This window comes from Eubalaena glacialis, chromosome 2 (genome assembly GCF_028564815.1).
Source record: "Eubalaena glacialis isolate mEubGla1 chromosome 2, mEubGla1.1.hap2.+ XY, whole genome shotgun sequence".
Taxonomy (NCBI): domain Eukaryota; kingdom Metazoa; phylum Chordata; class Mammalia; order Artiodactyla; family Balaenidae; genus Eubalaena; species Eubalaena glacialis.
Window position 1 is genome coordinate 171596159 of NC_083717.1, and position 20334 is coordinate 171616492.

The 20334-nt window shown below is 38.8% G+C and overlaps 1 protein-coding gene across 5 annotated transcripts in view; it reads left to right on the plus strand.

Moving 5' to 3' along the window:
- NRXN3 (neurexin 3) overlaps positions 1 to 20334 on the plus strand; it is a 1616108-nt gene that overhangs the window by 746264 nt on the left and 849510 nt on the right. For all 5 annotated transcript variants that reach the window (XM_061182764.1, XM_061182765.1, XM_061182762.1 and 2 more), the window contains one exon: positions 1394 to 1513. In XM_061182764.1, coding sequence (XP_061038747.1) covers positions 1394 to 1513 — 120 coding nt within the window. The remainder of the gene's footprint in view (positions 1 to 1393; positions 1514 to 20334) is intronic.

A 20334-nucleotide genomic window follows, 5' to 3' on the forward strand; every position in this document is an offset into this window, starting at 1 on the left:
ACCCCTTTGTAGTCATGCATCTCTTTTGAATATGCATCCTTAGAACCCGATAGGCTTATAGTTCAATATTCTGTGCCTGTGTGAGGCTTAGCCTGGAAATTGTGGAATATGCACTTACTGCAATGGATATATTTTTACTGTGTCAAGTGCTTTTTTGCATCAGATCCTGACTACTACATTTGATGAGTCAAAGGGCCCACCTCCTTTGCTGAGGCTTTCTGGGAAATTCATGGAGTTATCCTGAATATTAAGATATTTCTTGTTAGCTTAGATAATTCCAAAGGTGTAGGTTTATCTTTAATGCCAAGATAAAGGCAGAAGATAGAAGTGAAAAAGAGAATGGTTAAAGAGAGGTCCCAGGATGACCTAGGAAAAATGGCAGTCTGTAAGGCAGAGATCACCAAACTTTTTCAGTTGCTCACTCATATCTGCAAAAGGTTTTGAGAATGTCCCCAAGATAGGTATACTTAAAGAAAATGAACATAATTTCTAATATTTCCTTCCTATACCTCAAATACACCCTCTGGTATATGCACACTCTGTTTGAATACATTCTTCTGTAAACCTAATTCAGTAGGTTTCTTCTAATTCTAATTCTTCTAATTCAGTAGGTATGGGGTGGCCCAATAATTTGCATTCCTAACAACTTCCCAGGTGATCTGGTCTGAAACTATGCTTTAAGAACCCTGAGGTAGTTAGTCTCAGAGTTAGTTTACCTAAGTTGGACATCAGGATCCTTTAATTATCCCATGTGTGACCTTGGGTAAATTATTTTAGTTCTGTGAGCTTAGTTTTTAAAATCTGTGGTACAGAGGTAATCATAATTCCTTACATTTTAGGGTCACTGGCGAGCTTCATGAGATAACCTAGACAAAGTGCTTCTCACCCAGTGCTTATCACCTACAAAACAACAATACATGCTGGCTGCTTTATCCTCCTCCTTCTCCTCCTCATTATCATCACACATCTTTCTAGTGTCACGAAGTAGACTGTAAGAACTTTTGTGCCTTAATTCACAAGAATCATGGGAGTGCATTTTTCTGCTTTAACATTATTCATTTAGAAAGACCATGCTCCAAGTGAGATATCTTTCTACTTGAATGGTAGAGATGAAGCTCCTTTGCAAAGTCTGCCAAAAAGAGAACAGTGTGTTCAGCCCTCTCCCTTCTGTGTGTAACTGTTGATAGTTTGTGTCTAAGTGTGTATTTCTGTTGTCTTTTGTAGTGAATTCTTCTTGCATGATATAGAGTTGACATTTTTGGCGGTTGTGTCTTTGAATGTTTTGGGGCATGAGAATAGTAAATTCAAGTGATTGCTTTGAATTTGATTAATTTTAACACTTTTTTCTCTCTCTCCTTTTTTCTTCTTTCCTGCTCTTCTTATGAATTACTAGGACCAAGTACCACCTGCCAGGAGGATTCATGTGCCAACCAGGGGGTCTGTATGCAGCAGTGGGAAGGCTTCACCTGCGACTGTTCCATGACCTCCTATTCTGGAAACCAGTGCAATGATCGTGAGTACAACCTTTTCATACTTGGGATATTTTCAAAGAGTTCAGAGGTTTGGAGAAACCATAAGGGACATTATGTAAAAGGATGGCTCTTCTGAAAGATTCATAAGCAATTTCTCATCCAGAAACTGGGAAAATAAAGGACTAATGGTCTAATGGCAAAGCGACATTTCTTGTTCAACAATACTAGATGTTTTTCCATTTACTTACTCCCTGTTTTCTTTAGATTAGATTACCTTTGACAAACAAAACAATTATGACAATATTTTTGTTCTAAGGAGTTCAGTTTTCCATTAATTAAATCATCTGGATAACAATTTTGAGACTCTCCCACTTACATTGCCTAGAACTTGGAGGACATTTAAGGAATGTAGCTATTTTCTCAAAAAGTCTGAGTTTAGAGAATTTTGTAGGCCTTCCAAATGATGAAGACATTAAGAGAGTTTATTATTTTTTCCAACTAGAAATGTTTAATGCATTCTCAAGGGTCTTTCAAATGTAGGCAGAGATTCCCTCTGGCTAAATTTATTGATATCTGTTTAGTTTATATATATATAGTCATTCTGTTTATATATATATATTTCTATTTTGTGAGTATGCTTATATGTATGTATCTGTGTATTTGCTTCGTATTGGAAGAGAGCCAGTTGTTATTTTTGTCCACTAGTGATGCTTCGGGTACATCAGCTGTTTTAATTCTAGGAGAAGACTGATTTCATGAAGGTGATTCTAGCACTGATGGTGGAGAGACTTCAGTTCTGTGGGAATCTATAGCCTGTGTCTCCACGTCCTTCTAACATGGCCACTTTTAGAAATGAGCAAACACTTGAAATTTCTGAATACCTATTGCAAAGTGATTTGTTGAAAAGCCCTGACTTAGTGGGTCCTGCTGACCTTCTCATTTTCTAAGTGCAGCCTTCATGATAGGAGTTTATTTTATAACCTGAACTCATAGTTGTCATCAGTTGGTTTTATAAAAAAGATGCATAATGTTATCTGAGCAAATACTAAAGTTACATTACAGTTTGTACAAGTGGGAGCAGGCGCCAATTACAATGCTATCTCTGTTATGTCTATTTGGTTTTCCTTGATTCCTTATTTCTCAACTTTTTTCATGTGTGTAGTTGTCTCCTGTTCTGTTTTCCATTTTTTTCATAGCCTTTTTTCTTCATGTACCCTGTCAGTCTCTTAAGATACACTAAGGAGAAACAAGTGGGGAATCTGGAAATGTAGAGAGAAAATTCTTTGAACCTCATTGATCTAGGTGTCAGCATTTGCCTCTGGATTTATAATGCAAAGGACACACTGTCTGCAGAAGGCTTTGGCATTAGATGGCTCTTTCCAATTATTTGGTATTATTTTTATTGAAAGTCCTGTTTCCATATTTATGATTTGGAAATACTGTTCCACTTGGAAACAGGCAGTGATGGACCCATCCAGAGTCCCTGAGGAATTGTTCTATATGCTCTTTCTTTTCCCTCCAATTGTCTGCATGGGAGCCTTTTTTCCTAAGTGATAGCATAATGCTTCTTTATCCTCACAAGTTTATTCCATGTCACACATACATACCACTCCCAGTAAAACACGGTCAGGAAGAGACTGCACAAAGGAAGGACAGAAAGGTAAGTTACGCTAACTGCGGTGAATAGACACAATCTTCAGAAGGTATGTATTATGCATTTTTTGCTCACTGAAAAGTTCCTTTCTGCCACCCAGGCTAGGCATTGTTTTCTGCTAAAAATCAACCAGGATTCTTTCCAGTTTTCTATGATTGTTTCTGATTTTGTCAAGAAAAGATTGTGCCTCAGTCTGGGATGAGAACTATTGCATTATCTGACCTGAACAGTTTGTCAGTGTTTGATGAAGTACCAGAACCAGGATTGGGAAAGTTCAGCGTTCTTTTGTGGCAATAGCTTCTCATCCTTCAAAAATGTTTCTAAGACTTCCAGGTTTAGGGTAATGTATTTCGACTTTTATTCTATAAACAATGCAGTTGAATTTTTGATTGTAAAAGACTTCTGAGCCCAAATCATTAAAATAATCTACTTGCCCATTCTCCTCTTGGAGAGTGGACCAGGGCTTCTGTGACTGGATGGCTAAATGGATATGTGAGCAAGTACATTTTAATAGCAGAATGTGGGGAATATATGGAATTCAGATATACATGATGTAACTATGAAGTTCAGATGTAAACTTTTAATGAAACCCAACCAAATATATCAAAATGGTAGGTTGCTTAAAATTGTTACAATGAATGTCTCTGTATTAAAGTATTTGGGGTAACTTCACTTTGGGAACTAGCATCAGAGCCGGTTTGTTCCACCTAAGAAAACCAGTCTCAATTCTTTATGTCATAGGTTATTATTTTCTGTATCGACCTTGATCCTTAGAGTTGTAATTTGCTACTCCACAAACAACTTCAAGATGATGTTACCTATCTAATACTCTATGTGCCTACCTTTGTTAGCAAATCATGGTAGCTTTGTTTGCATCAGGAGTTGAGTATTAACCCTCAGTGTCACCAGCAGATTTGAAAAAGGCTCATGCTTGTCATTGGCAAAAGCTGTGGGGAAAATTGCAAAGAAAGAAGAAAGAGTAAAATAAGTGAATAGAAGATGAAGAAGGATGAAAGAGAAAGAATATAGAGAAAAGCAGAGATTGCATCTTCTATGAGAGAGCACAAAGGTGGTTAATAGTTGCTTTGGTAACATGCATGTCACAGGTGGCCTGCCTTTGACCTAAATAACAGAAATGGGCCATGCATTGTAAGTGGAGTGACATCAAGGAAATCTGGCCTTTACCCAATTCTTGGGAATAGCATGTTTTGTAGAATGTTGCATATGTCTAAAATAAATTATATTCCTTAAAATACTGTCATAAGACCATGTGAATTGGTTAGAAATTCAATCTAACGGCTAAAGTTGTTTTTGCGGGGGAAAATGTTTGAATACTTTCATTTTCCTTGAGCAGTTTCTCAGGACGGCAGATTGATCCTCAATTAATAGAAATGAAAACGTCTCTGTTTATTATTGCATATCCAAGAATTGAAACTTGTTCAAAAGGGAAATGGCTAGACTATGGTATTTTTCAAAATAAAGTGCTCAGTTCATCATATGTAGAAAAGTTAATTATATCTGGACATGACTTGCAAGTTTCTAAAGAAATGTCTGCATTTTAGAGTCTTGCTCACTTCTTCTAGAATTGGTTCTATCACTTATAACCTTTGTTTTTTTCTTGCCTCTTTGCTAGGTTTGGCGTTTGCTTGACAATTTCGAGGTGCTGTCACATAGATACGGCCTCCATGAGTAGAGTTTACATTTAAAAATTGTGTCTTGTTTAGTATGAATAGACCAAGCCTGGATGGTTTTAACTTTATTCCGTCATTCTTTGTGAAAGCATGGTGGGTTGATGGAGCCAGTGGGGTAAATTTCTTGTTCATTCTTACAAAGATAGCTGTAAAACTGATATAAGTGGTTGTGAAAGTATGACATGCACTCTCTGTAGCTGGTTACCTTGTATGAGAGTGATTTCCTTGTATTGGATAGAAAACAAAAATCATCTGATTGGAAACTCAAGTATAATTGATTTATTAATTGTCTTATCTAGTTTTAAGACATGACTTTCCACCATTTCGTGTAATGGTAAAATCATAGGGAGTTTCATTAGGTGATGTTTCAGGCTGGTTTGAAATGACAATGGACGAAATCATCCCAGAAGCAATTTTGAGTTCATGTAGGGTCCAGTAAGATCCATGAAAGGACACACAAGTAACATTCTCCAAAGAATATCCTCAGTTCTGAAAAATTCAGAGCAGAGGGAGGCTGATTTCCCTGAGGGTGAGCACCACCTGCATACAACTTAATGACATGTTGTAAGGGTTACATTTTAAGAGCAACAAAAGGAAGGAAACCTTTTAAGGGTCCTTGTAAGGAGATTCCTTTTGGATATAGAGTTCTTATTGGTATTTTAAATCAGGACAGAGAGTCTGAGCAATTTCAGTATGTGGTAGACCTTACACCATCAGGTGAATCCAGGATCCGTTTCCTGTGTTGAATGGCAATGCCAGCCCCATTGGCAACCTATTGTTGAGTTCCTCTCTTCTTCACAACTCCACACAAGGTCTCAGCAAACCCAACCCACTCGCACATTCCCACACATACGCGAAAAAGTTATCATTTGGGAGGACTTTTTGAAAATAGCGATTTTAAACACTTCACAGCTATTACCTTTAGGCGTGTTCATGACAACTGTTTTGAGTTGTATAATTTTGGAATCTCGTTATCGCTTCTGTGCCCTGGGGAAGTGAATGTGGGACAGTCTGTGGCATGTGAGTCCACACATCAAGTTCTTGGATTTATAAATCGGGTGTTTATAATGGCTTTGTGGGGTGAAAAGAAGGGAATAAATGTGGGTTCTCAGCCCACCTTCACCAGCCAGCTGCCCACACTACATTGCTCGATGTACACTGTGGGCTACTTGTTGGAGAAATTGCTTGGTTCATACTGGCATGTGATAATAGATGTTCTTTGCTTGCAACAAATCAATAGCAAGCCACTGTGGATTGTGCAGACAGTGGCGTGTGAAGCGCCTTTTCAGACAGTTTTCTGCTGGAATGGCTGTTAAGCTGCACTGTTGGCTATTGACTGGCCTTTTGCTTTTTATTTATTGTGTGGGTTTATTTATTTTTTTAATGTAGGTTGGTATATTGATTAAATCTGTTAAAAACACATTTCCCATTCAGGCTTCAGAAAAAAATAAGCAATATGCACATTACTTAGTGCACAAACAAGGGGACAAACATGCGTGTATGCTAATTCTGTCTCTTGGGTCCATATAGGTACCCTGGCATTATGTTATGAGCCTATGTTGTTACATTTATAGCAATAATTTCCCTGGATATCAGACTACAGTATATTCATGTTTTTGGTAATGTGTTTACTTCCTACCTCTGTTTTCAGGCTTTACCTGTCCAGCAACTAGGCCATATTTGAGAAGTTCACTATTAAGACATCTATTTTCTGCTTAGAACATACTTTATCATTTACTCATTCATTCACTCACCAGACATTTCTTATTTGCAGATATGATCATGAATAAGATACATCCTGTTCTTAAAGACATTACAGTCTAATGGGGGAAGACACATATGAACATGCTTTAATAGAAATATGAACAGTGTACAGTGAGAGGTCATAAAGCGGAGTGAGATCAACTCTCCCTGGGGTTGAGACTCCATTAAGAAGAGCTACTGCTTTTAGAAAAGTTTTCATTGACAAATGAGTTTTAAAAAGTTTGTAAATACTTCCTAAGCAAATATGGTATGAACTAGGGTTGGAAAGGAAAAGTGGCATTCCAGCAAGCAGAGAGAAATATACTATAGGCACTGTTAATGTTCTGGCTATTTCCTCCCAGTTTTTTTTTTTCCCCCCCAAGCTTTTGCAAATCGCATGGGCATACTCTTGCCCAGGTGTTGTGCCTGTGAATAAACCCGTGTGCCAACACTTGTCGCTGTCAGAGATCAGGGGAGCTTTCAAAGACCCCTCCCTTGGTTGGGAGTGGGGTGGGACTGTGTAGGCAGGGGACAGATGTGTGTGTATGCTGATTCTGTCTCTTGGGTCCATATAGGTACCCTGGCATTATGTTATGAGCCTATGTTGTTATATTTATAGCAATAATTTCCCAGGATATCAGACTACAGTATATTCACGTTTTTGTTAATGTGTTCACTTCCTACCTCAGTTTTCAGACTTTACCTGTCCAGCAACCCTCCTTGAGCCAGAGGAGGTTCTGGAAGCCGCCTGAGTCAGGGATGGGGCCTCGATGGCCCTTCTTCAATGGGCTCCAAGGGACCTGGAGGGAAGCATTCCTTCCTTTTGGTGGTCAAGCCCTTTAGAGCTTAGTTCCGAAGAGTGGGTGTCTGGGTGGGGTGAGCTGTCTGAGACAGGAGCTGGCTCCTTTCCCTCTCTCCCCGTGAGACGGCACAGAGCCTGCAGCAGTCAACGCGTGTTGAGTGAATGAGTGAGTGACTAATTCTCCCTGGGGTCTCTGGCTGGCTGTCCCTCCTGCCACAGATCTTAGGGCCCCCATTCTAAGGAGCAGGTCATTTTTTCCCTCAGGGAATCTGTTCTTCACTTCCTGCCTATTCTGGCACCAAGTACGGTATTCCGGTATTGTGTGGATTCAGCTCCACCCCTACCTATTTAGAAAATGCTGTTGTGATTACCAGATTTCTTCCCAGTCTTTATTCTAAGCATTTGTATGGTTAAAATTACACTCAGGTTAAAATTTGTGCTCTCATTGCATGATACGCATTTTCAGAGTGTAAAAACCATTAGATTTTCTAATTTTCTTCAGTAGAATGCACATGATGGTGCCCAGTTCACTGGGGAAGAATCCCCTGTGTTGAATCTCTTGCTGGATCCTAGATGTAGGCCTAGTAGGGCCCAAATCTTATTTCATTGAACCATTGGTAGACATTTATCTTGGAAATTTAATTACAATAAACCATATTTTTAAAAGGTTGATTTGTAATATATATAACTTATTACATTATAAAAGACTTCATAGTATAGTCATTAGGTTAATTAGCTTTAGAATCAAACTGCTTTAAATGCCAATTCTAATTCTAATATTATGAAATTGAATTAGCCTCCTTTGTTTCAGCACAAGGAGTGTGATCAGTACTTCATAAATAGGAGTAGTAACAGCTTTTATTATAACTAATAGTATTTGATATTTGTCAAATCCCTCGATATTTGTCAAATCCTAACGTTCTACTATGACCTTTATAAAGATGTTGTCCCTTTAATCATCCCAAAGTCCCTAAGAAATACCATACTACTATTGTCCTGATTTTAACAGTGGGAGAACTGAGGTCACACAGTTAGGAAGTAGCTGAGTCAGAACTTGAATCCAGGTTTGTTTGACATGAAAGCTCACATTATTATTAGATTTGCTACTACTTAGTCATTATTAGAAATAATCACAGTGAACATCTGCACTAATTACTAGACTAGAGGGCTTAAAATTCCAGGTGGGCAAGTCTTCTCAGACAACCAAATTATTGATACATAAGGATATAGGCTGGGAAAAGAGAAGCTCTGTGTTCTTGGTTGTTTATTTTATCACATTCTGGAATTCTGAACACTTCAGTTGTTTCTGTCTTAACACTCAGATGGGGCCATTTAGTTAGAACATCTTTAGATATTATAGATTTAGAATCAGAATATCCCCCCATAGCCCCAAATATTTATATTTGCATTCTCAGTTGACCATCTTCTGATTTCCATCTTTATTTTTTACTTTATTGCAATTTCAATATATGTCGTAAAGCATAGTGGATGAGACAGTTGATGTAGAGTGGATGGCTTCTGTTGAAATCTTGACTCTGTTGTTTAACAGCTTTGTTACCTTGGTGCTAGTAATTAATTAACACGTCGATGTCTCTAAAATGTAAATATTTATATGTTCCATCTCATCAGAGTGTTGTAAGGATAAGTCAGATTCATAATTGTGAAGTTCAGGACATGACATGTAATAGCCCCTACAGAACCATTAACTACTCTTTAATATAGTTTTCAGAAAGTTAAAACATGACTCATACAAATGTAATTTTCATAAAGTTAAAACATAACTCATATAAATGAGAATGAATAGAATAGAATGTGTGCCAAGTGTATTTAACTCCTTAACGGGGGAAACAACAATATGGTTGAAGTATAAACAACAAGATCGCAAAAGATTATTTGAAGAACTGATATTTATAGGCATTAAAAAGAATATTAAAATACAAATTTAGTTTAAATAACCTGGTGAATGTCTCACAGGGTAAAGAGCTCTTAACTTTTGATGTTATCTTTTCTACTGAACATTGTGTCTTTACTGAACAAAAATCTACAGGTTAATGTATCATCTCACAGACTCTGCGCCTTAATTAATAGTAAATACCTATGCCAAACAAAGGTACATTTTCCCGTAGAATTAAGTATTTCTTGTGTGGATATGTTAAACAATATCCCTATATGACATTGAAAGGACATGTGTCTTTCCTAGGCTTTTTCTTAAGTTTTAGATAATTTTTGTTAACAATATTATGCTCTGTTCAATTACAAATCCTTTTTTACCTTGAATATCTCTCTCATACCATCGCTTTTTATTTTTTAACCACTTAACTGTGTACCAGTCACCGTGCTGAATTTGTTGTGTCATTTTGTCATTTATACAACCCGAGAAAGTAAGACATTCTTATGATCCCTGTTTCACAGATGAGGAAACTGAGACATGGAGAAGTCAAGTGATTTGCTCGAGGTCACAAAACTGTTAGGTGGGGAGACAAAGACTCAGATTTACATTTGACCACATAGTCTGGGCTCTTGACTGCCAAGGTCTCCTGAATGCCTCAAGGAATGTTCTTAATAAGCACTCATCTGAACACATAGGGATTAACATTAGCCCTAGAAATTTACTACTTTTATGGCAACAATTACACTGTATATTCTAGTGTTTACATTGTTATGGGGGCAGGGGGCAACATTAGGATTGATCTCCTCAGGTAGTAAGATCAGAAGTCCCATCAAACAGGTGCCATTTTGCAGGTTTGGTAGGTCTAAGCAGGCAGAGGCTGAGTCCAGAGAAGTCAAGGAGGCTGGGAGGAGCAGCCTGGTACCTTGGTCGGCAAGATCCAGAAGGTAAGACAGATACAAAAGAAGCATTCACGAGTGGGCAGCATCAAAAGGAATGCTCCAAGTTATTTCTTTGCATCTGTGTTTCATTCCTGGGCCCACAGATATTCAATGTGTCTAAAAGAAGGCCAGGGGATGGCAATTAAACCCAGAGTCTTCTTAGAGTGAGGATGAAGGTATTGATACTCTTCAGAACAGTTTCGTAGATGCAGGTTGTGGCTAGCTTGTTGCCCATGGGAATCACTCTTGATCATAAATGCCCCTGATATCAAGAAGGGGCTATTTTGTACCTAAAATCTGCTGTACTGCTGATTAATACACACACAGTGTCATATAGATTCAGCAAGAGCCAGGACTGCTTGCAGCTTTTGTTTTACACAACCCTGCATGAAACGAGCTGGGACTCACAGGTGAAGCATTCATTTCTACAAGTTCCAGTTGACACTTGGACTTATGGTTCAAGGAGAAATGGTCTCTGCACTTCTGGGACCTGTAGCTTGTCGGGGATTGTTTTGAGTTGTTGCAATCTGTGGCCTCACTAATTTCATTTCAGCCATCTTCAGCATGCTGTATTTGTAGACCATTTTTTTTTTAAAATAAATTTATTATTTATTTAGTTTTGGCTGCGTTGGGTCTTTGTTGCTGCGCGTGGGCTTTCTCTAGTTGCGGCGAGCGGGGGCTACTCTTCATTGCGGTGCACGGCCTTCTCATTGCGGTGGCTTCTCTTCATTGCGGTGCACAGGCTTCTCATTGCGGTGGCTTCTCTTGTTGTGGAGCATGGGCTCTAGGCAGGTGGGCTTCAGTAGTTGTGGCACAAGGGCTCAGTAGTTGTGGCTCACGGGCTCTAGAGCGCAGGCTCAGTAGTTGTGGCGCACGGGCTTAGTTGCCCCACGGCATGTGGGATCTTTCTGGACCAGGGCTTGAACCCGTGTCCCCTGCATTGGCAGGCGAATTCTTAGCCACTGCGCCACCAGGGAAGTCCCTCGTAGACTATTTTTATTGCTTATGTTTAATTATGGCCCATTTATTTCTGGTGTGCTTGGCTAGTTACTTATTAATGGTGATGGTAGTAATCCACTGAGAGCCTATTGGTTCACAGAGGATAATTTTGTATTACCTTGTTAGTCACATACAGGTATAATTTTAATGTATTTTTTAATATAGACATAATTTCCTACATTTATTTTCATTTCCGTTTGTTAGCATTTACATGTAAAGGCAAAAGAGATGCAAATGACTTTATCTTCTCTTGTAAAATAGAGCTAATAAATATAATTTGGTTCCCTTCCCTGCACCTTTTTTTCCAGGGGGGTGCATTTTTTGATTGAGGTAAAATTTACATTCAGCAAAATGCACAGATCTTAAGTGCATTATGATAAATGTTTATAGCCACGTTAACTAACTCCCCAGGTAAGATAAAGGACAGTTTCATCTTCCCAGAGTGATCCCTCGAGCCTCTTTTAGTCATTCCTTCTCCTCTGTGAGGTCACTACTGCTTAGATTTGTATCAGTATACATAAGTTTTGTCTGTTGTTGAATATGTATAAATGGGATCGCCCAGGATGGGGTCTTTTATTTCTATTTTCTCTGGCTCCATGGAATGTGTTTAAGATGCATCCATGTCCCTGTGCATTCTGGCTGCCTTGCTCTCTTTTGACTCTCGACTCCATCTCCTCATCTGAAGGAGTCTGCCGGGCTGCACCTGGGTTTCCTTCCCTGTGCCATGGTGCAGACGTCCTCCAAGGCCATAAACGAGGGCAATCTTGCAGCTCACCTTGTTTGTCTTCTCCCTTTCAGGAATCACTGTCCTTTGCCTGATGTCCAGTGTCTTGCAAGCCATTGTTTCACATTTGTTGTCCTTTTCTTGTTTGTTTCAGGTCAGTTGTTTCAGATCCAATCACTATTACTTGGAAGTGGGTGTCAACCTGTTTCTTTTTACTTGACTTCACCTTTACACTTTGACATTGGGGGAAGGGAAAGGTAGGCTTGATGACATAGCACCTAGTGTGCTGTGATTTAAACCACAACTTCTAGAGATAAGTTAACACTTTGCATTAGCTCTGGAACAGCCCTGGTAGCCTAGAATATTCTAGAACCTGGTTTTAAAATTAATTAATTAATTAATTTTTTGGTGTGTGTGTGGGGTATCCTTCAACTCCAGCTATAGACTTTCTGTAGTCAAACAGCCTTCTATAGCAAAAGAAGCTGCACCAAGCTAAATACCTGCAAATGTGTCTCCATCAAGTGTTTCATCTGAGTTTCATTTATAAGGTCCCTATTGCTTTTTCCCTCCAGTCCCTCTGCTAACACTTGATTAAGCTCAGTGGGTGCAGGGATTGATTTGGCTCTTGCAGCTAGCAGTTCTTATTTTCTTTACCTAGAATTATAGTCTGTTTTCTCACCTACCTTTGTCCTGTGGATCTTTGCCGCCTGATCCATGTCTCTTGGCCAAATGAAATTAAGAAGTGTTTTCAAACAAAAAATTTGGATTCTTCAGGAAAGTGGAGGGGTTTCTATGCCAGGGAGTGTTTTGCCTGTTGACTGTCCTCATTTTGATCTTTAGATGTTTTCGTGTACTTATTTTTGACACATATCTACAAAAAGAAAAAAAGGAGGGACCTTGCATTGTTGATGCTTTTTAGTTGTAACTGAGTTTTTTTTGATAATTAAGGGTATACAAGCTCACTGTTGACAATCTGGAAAATGCATAAAAGTACAAGAAAAAACATGCGTGATTTTACCAATTATTTAATATGACCTTGTTTCAGGCTATGCATGGTGTCAAGCACATAATAGATGCTCAAACTATATTTGTTGAGTGAATGACTGAGCCTTGCATATTTTCAGAGTCTGAGTTGTGCAAAGGTCCTAGTGTTCTTTTCATGAGATGAATAGCATTTCTACCAGGGCTAGGTGTTTTCTTGCCAGAAGGAATGCTTTTAGGCATGCAGGAATTATAATGAGCATCCCAATATGCAGTTTTCTTCTTTGGATGAAAAATGGAAATGTCAAGATGTTTTTATTTCTTTTCTCTCTTGCCCTTATCCCTTCTCACAGAAAGCCGTGCAGTTTCTGAGCAGTTATACATGGATGCGTCTACATATAAGTGGAATAGTTTTGCAGTGGATTGTAGTTTGAGGGAAAGAGCCCTTATAATGTGTATAGGGAAGGAGCCTCTTGGGTTCCAGTTTTTTTCCATGGCATTTGCTTCCAGAGAGATGTTGTGGTTTATTTCACATGATGAGATTTCGAGAAACACTCTAGTACTCTAGAGGTCTAGTGAGACAGAAGAACTCTTCTGCTTTAATATCATTCATCAATTTCTGCTGAATTTTATGTTGACCTAAATTAGTACATAATACATGATTGAAGAACTTAGATGCACTGTATACCGAAAAATGTAAAACACAAAGGTTTCTTGATTTTTGTACACCCTGCATTTCAAAATTTTTATATCTCTGCGGGAGAATTCATCCAAACCTAGTAGACTCTTTGCAACCACTTTCAGGAGCATTGATAGGAAACAACAGCCTCTGACTCTGGGCATTATTTCCTAGTCAGTTCACTGGATGTTTTTTGTAATCAGCCCTCAACTAACTGTAAAACTGCAGTTTTACCCAGATATCTTTATATGAGTAAAACCAAATTCGTGTTTATATAAATAAAAATAAGTACCTGTACATATATACATATTACAAATAAATACAAATTTCCTTTAGGATTTTTTCCCAATTGTTCTGAAATAATTTTTCTATCCAAATACCTTTGTTTCTGTGTGTCAGGGAGCCGCAGATCAGGTATCTGTCTGCTGTTGAGGATATTTAGCAGAAAGCCCCTTTATCTGAACTGAATACTCAATATTTGGGGTATAATTTTATCTCTGAAAAAAGGATTTTGGCAGGGAGACATCATCTGGGATTTATTTTTCCTTAAGAGTAATCTTTCTTTCTCCTCTCCCTGCCTGAAACTCCCAGATGGCTCCTTCATGCTGGTGCTCAAGGGTATCATCTAGTTAAAGCTCACACCAGTGACCTGGCGCTGGGGGACCTTTGGCAAAGGGCCTGCAGTTCAACACACACATCGTCACACGTACCTGTGTGTCCCTGACTCATGAAAAATCATGAGAATGGAACAAATGGAAAAGAATGTATTAAAACAAGTAAGTTCAGCCAAACAAACTCTCAGCGTTGGTAGAGGCTTGATTCCAATCCCAACACGCCACATGTCTTTCCAACATCTAACTTATTTAATTTGCATTTGAATTAATTTAGCATATTTTCTTATTATATAAAGTTTAATGAACAATAAACACAGCTATAACCAAATCTCACAGCTATTTCCAAGTATGGGGTAACATTTTGCATTTAGTTACATTTGGTTTCCTAGGCAATATTTGATTGTGGCTGTATTTCCTAAAGCTGCGTTACTTGTCACATGGAATGTTTTGGTGGCAGATTCATCAGACATAGAGCAAGGCAGGGAGGAGTGTTACGTTGAAATTCTTCCGAAGCCATGGTAGTGAAAATCACCTGGGTAACATAGAGTGTGTTAAAGATGATTCTCCGGCTGCTTCCTTTGGCAGGCTTTGAGCTCCCCATTGTTGGCCTCCTTGCTTTTATTTCTGAAATCTGTCCTGTGTACCCATTCCAGATTTATCTTCCCAGGACACCGTTTTTGTCTAATCACTACTCTGCTCATGAACCTTCTACGGCCCCCTCTTGATGTAGTTAAAACCCCACACTTGGTTTTCAAGGTCTTCAGTAATCTACTTTTTAAAATCTGTCTCTTGAACTAGTTTTTCTTTAATATTCATGGCTTACCGTGCCCTCTAATAAGGCCAGTGTCCTCACTGTCACTAGCATATTCTATGGTCATTATGCCCTTGCCACTCTCATTCCTCCCTTCTGAGAAACTTCCCTCCTCTTGACATGGCTTTTCAAATCCTGTACAATTTTTAGGGTCCAGCCCAAGTCTCCCCTATTCCTTTGTGTTTTCTCTGACCACTTTAGTCTATATTGATCACTTCTCCAAAATCCCACTACATTTATATTCAGAACTGAGAGACATCATGACTCAGCACGTAAAAGAAATCAATATGGACTTGAGAGTGAGCAGTGGGTTCAAATCCTGCTCCTTTCCTTCCTAACTGGGTGGTCTTTGGCAATTAATGCAACACAACCTCACAATACGTACCTTGCAAAAGTCCCAGTTTTGTTAATAGGGTTAGAAATAATAGATGTAAAGCAGAGCATTGGACTTAACAGAATAGTTTTTGTGAAGTTCAAGGTAGCAACTTAAGTTAAAAACGTGAACCTTGGGCTTCCCTGGTGGCGCAGTGGTTGAGAATCTGCCTGCCAGTGCAGGGGACACGGGTTCGAGCCCTGGTCTGGGAAGATCCCACATGCCCGTGAGCCACAATTGCTGAGCCTGCGCATCTGGAGCCTGTGCTCCGCAACAAGAGAGGCCGCGATAGTGAGAGGCCCGCACACCGCGATGAAGAGTGGCCCCCACTTGCCACAACTGGAGAAAGCCCTCGCACAGAAACGAAGACCCAACACAGTCATAAATAAATAAATAAATAAAACAAACAAACAAAAACGTGAACCTTCCTTTAAAGCAAAATGTCACCAATGAATAAAACAAGTAGAATTTTGAGTGGATTAAGGACCACTTCTGTTGTGTATTCATCCTATTCCCTAGAGAATCAATTTGCCTGTGGTGGTGACTATAGTTTCCTCTAGAGTAGATGGTAACTGTGTTGAGTGGATGTGGGTAGAAGGGTTACTAGGATTAGATTATTCAAATAGCAGTGATGTTCTGTCTCTTCTAATTTTAAATTTTAACATGTCCCTGATTTTGGGTCTGTGTAATTCAACCAAAAACCTAAGTAAGTTTCAGAGGGCCTACTACCTTTCCTGTAAATATCAGGACTTTTTAAGGCAATACTTGTACAGGCTTCTAAGAGCACTGTGAAGGATTCTGGAACCTTCAGTAATCTCAGGTCCTACTTTTGGTTTTTTCCTGGTATATGGGAGAATTACTAGCCAGGGGGAATCTTTGGTTCTTGTCATTCACAGGACTGAGGGAAGAAAATCACAATCTTTGCAGCCTCTGTCATTATCAGAATATCAATATATAATCTTAACTTTGTAGATAATTAACTCATTTTAAAATCCACTAATCTGCAGTAGTAAAGTATAACCTAATTTAGTGTTCATGATGGACTATTTACAGTAGATGACTTTAGTTATCTCTCCCCAATTCAAAACTCTTTGAGCCTGAGGCTCTAAGATCAGGCCAGGCCAAGTTTGACACTGATCTGCTTTAACTTTGAACATGAGGCCCAGGTAGTAGAAGACCCATAGCCAACCTCTTATTCCCTATTCATTCTTGACCAGAAAAAAAACAAAAACAAAAACAAAAACAGAGAACTGTAGAGTACTGATTTATTATCTGAGTGGCCTAATGTGCTAATTATTGCCTGCCGTGGGAAGATGGCTGCATATTGATCTCCAGTGGAGTTTAACTGACCAAGAAGTCGTGTCTCAGTAACATTATTATATTTATCCAGTTACCCAGGGGTCCTCCATAATGGACTCAGCTGTGAACGCTAGGCGATTAGACCAAAATCTTAATCACGGTGATTGTGATAATCAGTTCCAACGAGCAGAATGCCGTTAGTTCTTTGGAACCTATGAAGCTGGTAGTATTTGAGGAAAGGAAGTGTGATAAGCGTGACTGCTTAGTGTCTGGGAGGAAGATTGGTGGAGAGGGAATCTGAAAGATAAATTTCAGTCTTCTTAATAACTGGCACTAATGAGAATAATTATGTAGAGAATTTGCACTTCCAGAGTCTAGTTGTTCCTGAGAACGTGGTTCTTAAAACCCACATGTTCAAAGGGTTTTAAGAATTTGGTTAGAATATTTAGATGATGGAGATTGAAATTCTTTTTAAAGTGTACTCACATGGGAATGATTCTTCTCTTTATATTCAGTCTATTAGAGGAAAATGTGATTTATTTACTTCTCAGCCTTTGCACTGTAGAAATGTGTTTATATAAATAGTGTTTATTTCTAATGACAAATATTTGATGCCAAGTAAGTAGTAGACCACAGATGATTAAGTAATTGCCACCACATGGGCACACCATTGTTTCATATGTATTTACCTAATGTGAACAAATTCTCTTACAATTTCAACATCTGTGCCTTAACTAAAATCTGGATATACTGCATTGATATAACATCCCTTGAAGTCTCCTTAGGTGGAGACTAATTTCTTCCATCCTTTTATTCCTGGAACTAGAGCACAGTTCACAGTCGTTGTTCCATGATATCTCTTCTTTTAAGGTCCATATGCCTTTAATGCCATTTTCTCTCATCCTCATCATCAGCATCTCCTGACCTTCAGGATGTGAAGAACAGTCTGAACTGAATTCCTTGATCATAGCCTTCATCACACTGCATCCTTTGCAATTAACCTTGGTGACTTCAATTTTTGTGTTATGATTTTCCCAATAACCTGACTTCCTCAGAAGCCTGGCTACCTAGCAAAGAGAATTTCTTTTGCTGTTACCACTTCCTATGTTTTCACCTCTCTCTGACCTTGGCCTCCTGACTCTACCTTCTACCCTCCATAGTGTCAAAGGTTTCACTTGCCTTTGTACACCATCTGGAGTTCCAAGTCAATAATATAAATGACATGCCCACCAGTACTCTAGAGCCCTTGCCTTGTGACCTGGCCACGCTACCCAAATTTCAAGTAAATTCCTCTGCTTGGTTTCTTGGCTGCTACCTTATGACTTAGGGAAAGTCAGGCACTTGGCAGTTGGTTTCACTGCAAAAATCATATCCTCTTACTCTTAGCAATGCCCTCAATGTGTTTCTTTTTGTGGCCATCCAAGCTTTGACCCTAAATTCTGACCATTCTGTCTTCTCTCCAATGGTATCCTATTCTCTGCTTTGCTAGTTAGCATTCACCTAGTAGGAGCTATTTGTAAGTCTTTCTTCATAAACTTTGTTGCTTGTTTAAACACTTTAAATCTCCGTGGTATGGCAATTAAGACTTTCCAGGATTTTTCTTCAAACATAATTTTCCATTTCAGGTCTTCTAGGACTCACTTTCATAAACCCAAGCACCAGTGGGAAAACTCTCTTCTCCAAATGTGTCCTAAACTCACCTCATCTATTTGGCTCACCCTCCTTACTTTATTCATCTATGTATGTTGAATGGGGCCTTGTACTGAATGAATATTTGTGCAGAATTTCCATGTTTATACAACATGCTTACCTGTGTATTTTTTTTCCTTCTAATTTGGATCCGGACTGTGTGATTATCTTTCCTTGTACAGTGCTTAACGTAGTGTCAGCCGTTGAAAAAGAGAGGTTTCCTCACTTTTTTCCTTTCACTAAATATTTCTCCGTTATAGTGCCTATCACACAAGTATTTGTTAATTATTCTGGCTCACTTGTTAACTATGAATTCTATAGAATAGGTACAATGACTTATTTATCTTTCTATTCTCAGTATTTTATGAGGAAACTGGCAGATTATAGATGTTCAATACATTTTTGGTGGGTATAGGAAACATTGGATACCAATTAAGGGTAATGATGATAACCAGAAGCTTACTTTGGAAGTATATAGTGTGGAGTAAACTACTGTATTGGGCCATGCAAGGCATAAAACTATTGATTTATAAATTATATTCATTATTATTAGTTGACAAATAATTTATTAATTATTTATAAATAAATATCTCATTTATTTCTTGTTTTACATATTAAAAAAATCAGGTTCAAAAGGAAGTATTGACTTTTCCAAGATCGCACAGCTAATGAGTAGCAGAGTGCAAGAACCAGGACTCCTGACTGTTGGTTCTCTAGCCAGTGATCCTAAGTCGATATTTTCTAAACAGTGTTTTGTGTAGTATCATGTCCCACTAGGTCTCATTCTCCTTTACATTTACTGACTAGACTGAAGTAAAGGGCCGGGGAATAGAGGGCAGAGGTGATAGGTGTTCAAAGAAGGGACAAGTTAGAAGGAAGTCTCTGTACTTGGAGAGGCAAGTGCATGACTCTACAGCAAAAATTACTGTGTTGTACCCTAAAGATAAAGAGTAAAAGCCACTTAATATGTGTGCTGAGTTACTCCCTGTCCCTTGCAAGAAAATAATTTTGTTCTTGTAGATGACTTCATATTTAAGTATTTCCTCTATTCTTTTTTTTTTCTTTCTAACCTTCACTATAAACTAAACCCATTTCAAGTGGCCTCCCTAACTAGTGGATCTAGATGTACCCTTTCTTTTACAGAGTCCAGTGTATTCCTTTATTTTTTATTAGAACATAGGCCCAGTTCTGCTCAGGCTCAATGTGACATAGAAAGAACAAGGTGAGCAAGGGCAGGGGGTGGGAAAGGTCAGGGATCGTTTGGGGAGTAGAAAGTTTAATTGGAGTAGAGGGAGGGTGAAGGGTGTGTGAGAGGCGGCCTGGATGAGGTCTGATCATGGGCTCCTAGGGGCAGAAGATTTTGGAGGAAGAGGACCAGTGGAAGTTTTTGGGCAAATATGTGATATGGGCAAAGTATGTCTTAGAAAGAGCCCCCTGGCGGGGTGTGAGGAGTGAGTTGAAAGAAGGTAGTAAGGCCCATATGCGTAAGATACCACATCCATTTGTTTACCACTGAAATAATCAGACCTTCGAGCGGAGTCTGATACACAGGGGGGATCCAATGAATATTTTTTGGAAGAACTAGTGAAAGCAAGAAAGCCATGAGGAGGCTCTTGTAATAGCTGGGGTATATGGCAAAGTGGCAAGAGCTAGTGTTGGCAGTGAGAAGTTTAGCGTTAGCCTCAACTGAAAACAGAGTACAAGCCACGTGGAGGCAGGAACAACTAATTGTAATATTCAAAGAATTGGTAAGGTGGCAAGGATTTAGGAAATCTACTTTGTTTGTAGTCTTATAAGCTTTGATTATTATTCCTTTTAGCTCTCACTTTGTTTTTGTTATTTCCAACTAAAAATTTTTTTAAAAGTTAGGAAGAATTCACTTCTCATATTAAAACCTCTTTCTCTATTACTCAGTGCGTAGTATTTCAGACATACATTGGTTTAAAAATTGTTAGATCATATTTATTGTATGAT